At 38.8% G+C, this 11,067-nt stretch overlaps 1 protein-coding gene across 2 annotated transcripts; it reads right to left on the bottom strand.

The window, feature by feature from the left end:
- Positions 1-5,659: 5,659 nt before the first annotated feature.
- Positions 5,660-9,027, bottom strand: LOC127453933 (ETS translocation variant 4-like). 2 transcript variants are annotated; one of them, XM_051720746.1, is made up of 8 exons: positions 8,855-9,027; positions 8,491-8,574; positions 7,645-7,722; positions 7,445-7,516; positions 7,180-7,359; positions 6,767-7,006; positions 6,564-6,682; positions 5,660-6,389 (listed from the first exon to the last, which is right to left on the bottom strand). In XM_051720746.1, exons 2-8 carry the CDS (start codon positions 8,570-8,572, stop codon positions 6,114-6,116), a joined length of 1,047 nt encoding a protein of 348 aa, XP_051576706.1. In that variant the 5' UTR covers positions 8,573-8,574; positions 8,855-9,027; the 3' UTR covers positions 5,660-6,113. The 2 variants fall into 2 exon arrangements, with proteins under 2 accessions (XP_051576706.1, XP_051576705.1); XM_051720745.1 differs by having other exon boundaries at positions 7,645-7,755; positions 8,855-9,023.
- Positions 9,028-11,067: the final 2,040 nt, after the last annotated feature.

Here is an 11,067-nt window from a genome sequence, read left to right as displayed (position 1 = left end):
ATTGGACCCAAACTTCGTGCTCGCTCGTTTTCATCATTAGTGATTTTCATCACATTTCTCACGATTGCCTCATCTGTGATACTGTGGTCAGCCAGCAGAGGTTTGAGCTCACTCCTGACATCTTTATACTTGTGTCCCAGGCCTTGATACACAGTATGGAGGAACACATCTTGGATTGTGGCTGGGCTGTACCTCACATCCGTGTTAGACTGTTTGATAGCAAAGAGTATTTTCTGCTTAAGGCCTATTACCCTGTACAGGAACTGTTGAGGAGTTTCGGTCTCCATCTGTTTTGCATACATTAGTTCCTGAAATAACTCGTGCTGTTTTTGTCCCCTAGGTGTGACTGAAGCTCTTCCACTGTCATATCTTCCTTATTCATAATCATTTCTTTGAAGTTGCCTGGTTTGATTGCACGTAGTATTCCCCTGACTAGTTCAGCTTCACTGAAATTCTCTTTGACTCCATCGTCAATCTGTCTGCACACACTGGCGTATGTAATGTCAGATGCATAGTCACCAATTTGCCCCCCTTGTATCTTAAACTCACGACGTTGCAGACAGGAGATGTCTCGCAACGAGACTACTTTTTCAGTGATCCCCTGTGAAGTACGTTCAACATTATTACTATTCACAGGTGTGTCACTACTGTGTATCACAGGTGGACTGGGAGTGGGGTGCTGTGCATGTGATGTAAGATATTGAAGGAGTTTCCTGCTCAGCTCTTCGAAATCTGAATGTCTGACAGTAGGATTGGTGCTGGAATTTGTATCTAACCCTCTAACTGTCCCTAGGTAAGATGCAGTTTTAGGTGATTCTACATGCACAGTGTCTGTAGTGATCATGTGACCTGTAGTGTTGTGTGTATATGAAGTAGGTGCAGGGCATACATCAACATCAACATTACTCTCAACCTCACAATGGTGATGACAAGGCGCTGCGGCACCATGCTCTTGTACAACAGTCTCCACATTCCCTTGTAAAACCAAAAGTTCAGTCATACCTCTGTCCTCTGATTCTAACAGGTGAGTGCTGTACATGAAGGCATTGATGTATTCAAGACAGCCCTCTTGATCTTCAGCGTCAAGTTCGGAGAAGTCCATTTATGGTATTGGGCCGATGCTTTTGGCGACTTGGAACAGTTCAACAGTGGACAGGTTGAGTAGCCTCTTCCTGATGTCCCACACCAGACCCTTGCGTACTCGATCAGCCATGATAACCTCTTCCCCAACGTCCCTCGAGCCACTCGCGCAGTCACCAGCTCTCTGGACCCCTCTCCACACTGACGTCCTCGTCTATTGGATCACTGCATCAGCGTCCACACTCTGTTGGTCCTCAGGATCAGGTTTTATGGATCAACTTCCTTGGGCATCAGGAGTCGATCCCGGACGAGTCCCCACAAATCTGTTACAGACCCCGTACAGAAGGCCACGTTGACAGATCAGAAAAGTCCTGTAATAACAGGAAAAATTGAGGAGACAGGAGCAAGCATGTCTGTGTCGCACATAATCCCCAGCAATTGTTTATTCAATGTCTTCTTTTCACATTGTAATCCAATAAAGCTTTATCAATAAAGTATTTCTTTTTTTTGCTTATTAATGCACAAATGCCATTCTTTTCTCTCTATTGTCAAAATAATGCACAATGCACATATCACATTTATGTTTTCCCCTTTTTTCACAAAAAAAAAAACATACATTTGAACTTTTCACTTTGCTTCTTTAAATCTACTCAGACAATTCAAAAGTTATCTTATGCATATAAAATCATCACACATGACTGAACATGTAAGGCCTAAAAACCTGAGAAATATATGTAAACCATACACATTTAACATTCAAGATACTGATTTTATAATCAGATCTGCCATCATGTTACATTAACATAAATGTTTCCTTCTGCATTAGCAGGAAATATAACTGCATTACATTCGTTTGCACTGGAATATCTGTTTGAAACATTTGACTGGAAAAGTGCATTGATATTTATGTCACACATAAACTCTAATTAACCAAACACAAATATGATATGAACAAACAAATAAAGAGCCTAATAACCTGGTAACTGGAGCCTGTATGAATCAAATTAAATGCATTTCACGAGCACATGCATCCATTTCACAGCGTCCACAAAATGGCGGACGATCTACACATTTTCAATATCTTCACAAACCGGATCATTTATCCACTACATATTTACAACATGAACATACACATAGGAATTAAATGACTCGTATGCATACTTTTTCGTTACTGGGAAAGTCATACCTGTAATAACAGGAAAAATTGAGGAGACAGGAGCAAGCATGTCTGTGTTGCACATAATCCCCAGCAATTATGAGGGCGCCGGTGCAAGTGCAACACTGCTCCTCTGTACGAGTCCTCGGCTCATTTTCAAAATAAGAGTCCCGATCTCACTCAACAATAGACAATGATTTTCACTTGACATTTTTCAGCTTCCCATACATTTAACATAAAACATTTGTAAAATGAAAAACAGTATATGGAAAATAAACTTTTTCTTCCAAAACCACAATACCCAAAATATGTACATACTTTAGGGTGTCACACCACTACTGCGTGGCTTTTTATGACAAACAAATAACGTGTTATTTGTGCTAAGTGTTTTTTTGTATTATTAACCTAATCACATTAACAGACAACCTGTTCTAACAAAGTCTTCCTAGCAAGTCAGTTGGAATGCTCTCGGGAAGCTATTTCCAGTCATGAAAGTACAGTTATTATCTACTTGAATGGGGGAATACCGAAATCTCAAAAACGGCTGGTCAAGATTACGATCAAAGAACATACAGGTGCATCTCAATAAATTAGAATGTCGTGGAAAAGTTCATTTATTTCAGTAATTCAACTCAAATTGTGAAACTCGTGTATTAAATAAATTCAATGCACACAGACTGAAGTAGTTTAAGTCTTTGGTTCTTTTAATTGTGATGATTTTGGCTCACATTAACAAAAACCCACCAATTCACCATCTCAAAAAATTAGAATACATCATAAGACCAATAAAAAAACATTTTTAGTGAATTGTTGGCCTTCTGGAAAGTATGTTCAATTACTGTATATGTACTCAATACTTGGTAGGGGCTCCTTTTGCTTTAATTACTGCCTCAATTCGGCGTGGCATGGAGGTGATCAGTTTGTGGCACTGCTGAGGTAGTATGGAAGCCCAGGTTTCTTTGACAGTGGCCTTCAGCTCATCTGCATTTTTTGGTCTCTTGTTTCTCATTTTCCTCTTGACAATACCCCATAGATTCTCTATGGGGTTCAGGTCTGGTGAGTTTGCTGGCCAGTCAAGCACACCAACACCATGGTCATTTAACCAACTTTTGGTGCTTTTGGCAGTGTGGGCAGGTGCCTAACCCTGCTGGAAAATTAAATCAGCATCTTTAAAAAGCTGGTCAGCATAAGGAAGCATGAAGTGCTCCAAAATGTCTTGGTAAAAGGGTGCAGTGACTTTGGTTTTCAAAAAACACAATGGACCAACACCAGCAGATGACATTGCACCCCAAATCATCACAGACTGTGGAAACTTAACACTGGACTTCAAGCAACTTGGGCTATGAGCTTCTCCACCCTTCCTCCAGACTCTAGGACCTTGGTTTCCAAATGAAATACAAAACTTGCTCTCATCTGAAAAGAGGACTTTGGAACACTGGGCAACAGTCCAGTTCTCTTTCTCCTTAGCCCAGGTAAGACGCATCTGACGTTGTCTGTGGTTCAGGAGTGGCTTAACAAGAGGAATACAACAACTGTAGCCAAATACCTTGACACGTCTATGTGTGGTGGCTCTTGACGCCTTGACCCCAGCCTCAGTCCATTCCTTGTGAAGTTCACCCAAATTCTTGAATCGATTTTGCTGGACAATCATAAGGCTGCGGTTCTCTCGGTTGGTTGTGCATCTTTTTCTTCCACACGTTTTCCTTCCACTCAACTTTCTGTTAACATGCTTGGATACAGCACTCTGTGAACAGCCAGCTTCTTTGGCAATGAATGTTTGTGGCTTACCCTCCTTGTGAAGGGTGTCAATGATTGTCTTCTGGACAACTGTCAGATCAGCAGTCTTCCCCATGATTTTGTAGCCTAGTGAACCAAACTGAGAGACCATTTTGAAGGCTCAGGAAACCTTTGCAGGTGTTTTGAGTTGATTAGCTGATTGGCATGTCAAAATATTCTAATTTTTTGAGATAGTGAATTGGTGGGTTTTTGTTAAATGTGAGCCAAAATCATCACAATTAAAAGAACCAAAGACTTAAACTACTTCAGTCTGTGTGCATTGAATTTATTTAATACACATGTTTCACAATTTGAGTTGAACTACTGAAATAAATGAACTTTTCCATGACATTCTAATTCATTGAGATGAACCTGTATTTCTTTTTATTTCTTTTTTAATTTTTTTATCCCCTTTTCTCCCAATTTGGAATGCCCAATTCCCACTACTTAGTAGGTCCTCGTGGTACGGTTACTCACCTCAATCTGGGTGGCAGAGGACAAGTCTCAGTTGCCTCCGCTTCTGAGAAAGTCAATCCACGCATTTTATCACGTGGCTCGTTGTGCATGACACTGCGGAGACTCCCAGCATGTGGAGGCTCCTGCTACTCTCCACAATCCACGCACAACTTACCACGCACCCCACTGAGATCGAGAACCACGAGGAGGTTACCTCATGTGACTCTACCCTCCCTAGCAACCGGGCCAATTTGGTTGCTTAAGAGACCTAGCTGGAGTCACTCAGCACACCCTGGATTCGAACTCGCGACTGAATAGTGAATAGTGTATAGTGTGTCGTTTGGGACACAGCTTTACACTGACATAAAATAGTGCAGAAGTGTGCGGTTTGGGACGCACCTTCTGGTTCTATTAAGTCCAACTGCCAGAATGTTTGTTAACACCTTTATTTTCTTCATTCTGAACAGTAGGCCCTTATCTATATGTTACATCATTTAAATCATAAAATTATATTTAAAGTTTTGGCTTTAAAGGTGTGTTTGTGCTATATTTGTTAAATATTATTTGATATTTTTAATCAGTCTCTTAACTAAAAAATAAACAAGATATCATTAATCTAGATAATAAACTACATTTAATGGAGACTACAGCTGAAGTTGCAAATAGTTCTGCATTCATCTGTATAGGATCAATGCTCAGAGTTACTGAACAGACCATCCTATGTTCTTCATCATGAAAAGATCCAAAACTAGTCTAGCATCTAACTTACAAACTTTTCAGCCAGCTGCTGACTGAGGTTGTTGAACAAGTTTCCCCAAAGCTCAGCTTTAAGCTAATGCTCTTAGTGTATTCATTTTTATACACGTCTATCTCTGGATAAATGTTCACGCACTGTGCTGTGGCTAAATCTGTCTCTCAGACCAACAAACCTAAAAGCATTTAACCCAGTGGTTCCCAACACTACTGGAGGCCCCCCACACTACACATTTTGGATATATCCATAATCAAACACACCCGATTCAACTCATAAGCTTGTTAGTGGAGACTCCAAGACCTGAATTGGGTGCGTCAGATAAGGGAGCTATACAAAATGTGCAGTGTTGGGGGGCCCTCCAGGAACAGGGTTGGGAACCATTGATTTAACCTATTAAAAATTCACATATGAAAAATAAAAAAACAACTGAGCAACATTTTGTGAAGAGATGTTTATTTAAAAAATTACATTTATTTACAATAATTCACAATCTGATGTCACAACATCAGTTTATCTAAAAACAAAAAACAAAAAAACATTTACAATATAAGTGTTCCAAAATCAAAGAGGTAGCTAACAATGCTTTGTAGAGGCCTCTAACTGCATTGGATGTGTGAGGACACCTTGGGGCCTAGGCACGATATTGCACACAAGTATCATGCAGGAATGAATATAAACCTGGGGTATACATACTTAAGAGCAGAATTTAGAAACTGCACATTTACATATGATTTTTTTTTATTTTATTTTTTTTAAACAGCACAGATGCAAAAAATGCATTTGGCTCGAATGATCCCTTAGAATGCAACAGTCAAATCAATTTGTCGTTTGATGAGACATGACTCCTGACAGTCCATTTTGATCAATACATGTGTCTGAAAATGTTCTCCTCTAATGTGTCCAGGATTCTGTGGTTTCCTCTGATCTTGTCATGCTTGCTGCAGACTGTGGAGATCCAGCATTTGATGGTGGGATGTTTAGACTCGTTAAGACCTCGTGTGCCGTTTTCCCGAGCATACCTTGCACGTCACAGACAAAGCGGTAAACATAACGTTTCCCTGCTGTTTTGTGAATTATGTTTTTGTGGTAGTAGTAACGCAGACCGCGACTTAGCTTCTCGTAGTTCATTTTGGGCTTGTTCTTACACTGGCCCCACCGCTTCGCCACCTGGAGGTTAAAAGGGAGACCATTAATATCTTAAACCAACCAATAAGACCTCTTTATCTTTAGAACAGATGTGAAAATGTGGTTAACAAACTGATGAAGAGATAACAGAGGCCCTCTTGCTTAAACTGTCAATGTGTTTAAGTTTAGAAACGTTATGGACTTTTGGGCTCTCACCTCTGCAGGGTCTGACATCTTAAATTCCCAGCCATCCCCAGTCCAGCTGATGAAGGTGTGGCAAGCAGAGTCCAGGAGAAGTTCCAGCAGAAACTGCCATAGCTGGATGGGCCCAGATCCTGATGGAGATCAAACAGTTTTGAGCCATATATCATGACAAGACAAAATGATTCTAATACATAAGGAAAGCCTGAATGCCTCACCTGGATAAGCAGACATGGGTGCCATTTCACCCTCCCTGTCTGATCTATGAGATGATGCACTGCGCCTTTTGGCCACGCGGAGGCAGAATGACAAAGAGGGTTGAGTAATTGGAGGTGAGGAAGATGATGGGGGTTGCCCAAGCATGGAAGTGCAGTAAGTGGGTGATGGGTAGTTGGACCAATATGAGGGCCTGCTCTGTTGCTCTGCCTCATACAATGAATATGTTCTCTCAGTAGCACCTGTTCAAAGAAAACAAGGGCTAATATATCATCTACAAATTTTGTACCACACTTTGTTTTAAGAAATATAGAATGTTTTAAAAATCTGATCTATAATAGACATTATATATATATATATAATAAAAAATGAATACAGAACAAACTAATACAGAATAATGACAATTAATGCCTACCTAGATTGTCCAGATTAACCGTACCAGATGCTCCTCTATGACTTGGACCTTTCCCATGTTGGTAATGGCTGCTGGTGTCCAATCCTGGGCTGAATGTACTACTTTGTTCAGAAGGACAAAGAGGGACAAGGTTCTGGTAGGTTTGAGCAGATTCCTGATCCGCTACCATTCCTTCTGGAACTGTGGAAAAATGACACATTATTAGGCCAGGTCACATAAAAGAAGACAAGTGTTGCATAGGTGTTTTGATACTTTTGATACTTACTAGTATATGATGCCCAGTAACTAAACTTAGGGAAGGAGTCCAGATTAAACAGTCCGGATTCATTGGAGCTGACTGAAAGAGTATGAATCATTCAGGTAAACCAACAGTAAACATATGTATTTGTAATCAGTCGATTATATATTTGCTCTATAAGACTCTGGTTAATGTAATTGACAGGAATCTGTGTGTTAGATGCTTACCTTTAGAACCGTGCAAATTCTCCTTCAGGGACTCTGAATAAGTTTCTGGATACTGCTGTTGGACAGGTCCTTTGCTGTCTAATAAAAAGGACAGGTCTTCACCACTGTAGTCTGGAGGTACATTACCAAAGATATGAAATGAATGAGAGCCAGAAGATTTTTTCCCACCTAGAATTAACAAATGGAATAGATCTGTGCAACTACCCCATAAAGTTTTCTATACCAGTTTTTCCCCCCTACTCTGAACTGTGCTAGAAATGAAGGAAACACTAGCTGTGGGACTGTGACAGGGTGATGAAGAAGGCTGTAGGAGAGGGGGGTGCTAAATCTGTTGGAGGAGGAAGTCTGGAGGAAAGGATTAGGAAGAGAGGGAGGGAACAGAAATAAAACGGGTGTATCTTTAACCTGACCACCCGTTTTGTCTACATCCCTGGTTTGAACATTCCTAAATCTCAGAGCATGCATACCCTAACACCCCCTTTTCCTGATGAGCTTTGAATTAGTGCGCACAAACAAGATGTCAAGGTCTAATTTTTAGGGTTTTGACAGGGGTGTTGCAATTCTGGCTTTGCAGTTGAAGGACAAAGGAAATGTTTTGCACAGAGATTCAGGAAACTAGGCTGGACAAATACTAAAGCCCACGAAAAAAAAAAAAAAGAAAAAAAAAAAGAAATCAGATGAATTTCGCTCTTGAGGCCAAAATGAATGTGACAATTGCAAACGTAGGCATCAATATTATTTATATATTGCGCAAGAGAATCAGATATTTCAATTACATTTTTATATTTAAATACTCGTATGGTCAGTAGACAGAGGGAAATACGATAAGTTGAAATAACATATTACCATATGAACTGAAGTCAAAACCACCAGGAACCTCTTGAGTTCTGAAGTCTTCTGTGTAAAATCCAGCTTGATACATCTCCATATCTGAAAGCAGAAATAGCCTGATTATAATGTAAAATGTTTAAATTAAAAGCAAAGACTAAAATCAATTTAATGACACTTAATAATAAAGAATGTTTACCCTCTCCATTGGGTTAGTTTTATTGTTAATGCAATAGGCCTAGTGATGTCCTATTCACAAATTCTTTACATTCATTTATTAAATAGACTATTTTAATGTTTTATTCCTATGTCTGTGTAAAACAAAATAGTCAACTTTCCTTGCCAGTGAATCAAAGAAACTAAATAGAAAACCAGACCCTACCTTAAATTTCTCACAGAGTCCTTATTCCAGATATTAAGGATGTGCTACAGCCTCAATCAGTGTCTTCGCACTCTGTTGGTGCTTTACTCCGGACAGTTATAAAGAGGCCGTGCGCGTTGGGGCGTGTCCGCGCGTCTGTGAAGGAATGCGTCGTGACTGCGATTCCCTCCTTTTACTGGTCGTGACGTCAGGCAGGAGTCACGACCACAGATTTGTTATACTGCCATTCATAGAAAAAGGTATCTATAGGGAATAAAATAAAATAAAAAACAGTAAACTGATGTGAATTTGGAATTTAAAGGTCCAAAAGTTGCACAATCTCTTAAATTAAAATGTCAGTGAAACGCAAAATCCAATGAAATCCTCCTAATAATAGTCTATAGGCCTAAGGATGATTATACATATGATAATGACGATGATGTTGATTTGACAAGTCATTTTAAAAAATAAATATAGAATAGGAACGTAGACTACAACAGCGGTGTTGTCGTTCTGTGGTGCGTGTCACTATTTGAAATCAGCATTTAAGAATGAGAAACAAACAAGAATATGCCTTTAAAGGAATATTCCGGGTTCAATACAAGTTAAGCTCAATCGACATCATTTGTGGCATAATACTGATTACCACACAAATTAATTTTGACTTGCCCCGTCTCTTCTTTAAAAATAAATAAATAAATAAAATAAAAAGTAAGAAGCAAAACTCTGGGCAACAGTGTGGCACTTACAATGGAAGTGAATGGGGCCAATCTGTAAACCATAAAATACTCACTGTTTCAAAAGTATAGCCATAAGACATAAACAATATGTGGGTTAACATGATTTTAGTGCGATAAAATCACTTACTAACCTTTTCTGTGTTGTTATAGCCAATTTTACAACTTCGCTGCCGTGACAATGTAGTCAACAAACCCTAAACGTTACATTAAAAACCCTAAAATGGCGATTTTAACAATTTTACAGCTCAAATAATACATGAGTTTTAACAGAAGAATTAATGTGTGTTTTTATAACATTATAAGCTTCACATTTCTGCCTTTAAACCCTCCAAACATTGGCCCCATTCACTTCCATTGTAAGTACCTCACTGTTACCTCGATTTTTGCTTTTTTTAAGAAAAGGAGGGAGGGGTTGAAATTATTTTTGTGTGGTAATCATCATTATACAACAAATGCTGTCGACTGAGCTTAACTTGTATTGAACCCAGAATATTCCTTAAAATGTAGTCGATTTTATCCAAAATATATAGACCTATCCTAATATTCTGAATAAAGAACGTCAAAAATGATTAGATCAATAATTAATTTTGAGGGAGGTATCACTTACCCATGTGAAAAAAATATAAATAAATAAATAAATAATAATACAAAAAAAAAAAAAAAAAAAAAACGCTTCTTAAGAAACAAGAGGAGAAATGTTCAAAACTGGAAGTTAGAAATAAGATCAATCAGAACCAGCAACTTTTGGCTTTAACGAGCAGAGTTCGTATCTTTAAAAGCCATTCAAGAGAACAATGGCCTGTAAAATTCCAAGCCGAGGAGGCCTGAAATCACGGCGTGAGTGCTTAGGACAGATAAGACCAACCCAAGGGCCATGTATAAACAAACACCTCAGGCCATTTTCCTCCGGCGTGCAGAAAAAATACATCTGGAAAAGTAAGTTGCCACATCGTGGAAGGCCTGAGTCGTGATTGAAGCAGTGAGACAATCAGTGTCAAATTCCCATGACACCTTACCTGAGCAGGCCGTTCTTATATAAATAAAGTTAACGTATATGTGTTTCAGTGGCGTTAAATATTAATTACAAGAGCGCCTTTATATCTCAGTATAGGAGGAAAACACATTTTCAGTATTAATATGAAAATTGTAGCCTTTTTATTAAACTTTTAAACAAGATTCACAGTAATGTTATTAGACTAATCTAGATTTGCCTACATCATTTCTTTTTTATTTTTAAAGGTTTTAAAAAGAGCAAGTGTATACTATATTTATATGCAGAACGCAGCGGATGCTTTTGAGTTCTGAGAGTTTTTATTCAGCTGTTGATTCATGATACCGATATGATGATTCATATCACTAGTTTGCGGTTTGAGAGTTCCAACTTAAGGCGCGATATCCTGTTTAGTGTTTAACGTGCTGTAAAAAAAAAAAAGACTAATTAAAACAAAATCTATTCATTTATTAATACCAAACACGATTGGAATATATAAAAGC

The sequence above is a fragment of the Myxocyprinus asiaticus genome, chromosome 16 (assembly GCF_019703515.2).
Source record: "Myxocyprinus asiaticus isolate MX2 ecotype Aquarium Trade chromosome 16, UBuf_Myxa_2, whole genome shotgun sequence".
NCBI classification, from domain to species: Eukaryota; Metazoa; Chordata; class Actinopteri; order Cypriniformes; family Catostomidae; genus Myxocyprinus; species Myxocyprinus asiaticus.
The sequence above is the reverse complement of the archived record's forward strand: the minus strand, read 5'-3'. Positions and strand labels throughout refer to the sequence as shown.

Coding starts and splice junctions, on each gene's coding strand:
- LOC127453933 (XM_051720745.1), bottom strand. CDS start 8,572: ATGGAGATGTATCAAGCTGGATTTTACACAGAAGACTTCAGAACTCAA. Junction 6,683..6,766: donor ACCCATGTCTGCTTATCCAG/GTGAGGCATTCA, acceptor GATCTCCATCAG/GATCTGGGCCCATCCAGCTA. Junction 6,390..6,563: donor AGATGTCAGACCCTGCAGAG/GTGAGAGCCCAA, acceptor TTTAACCTCCAG/GTGGCGAAGCGGTGGGGCCA.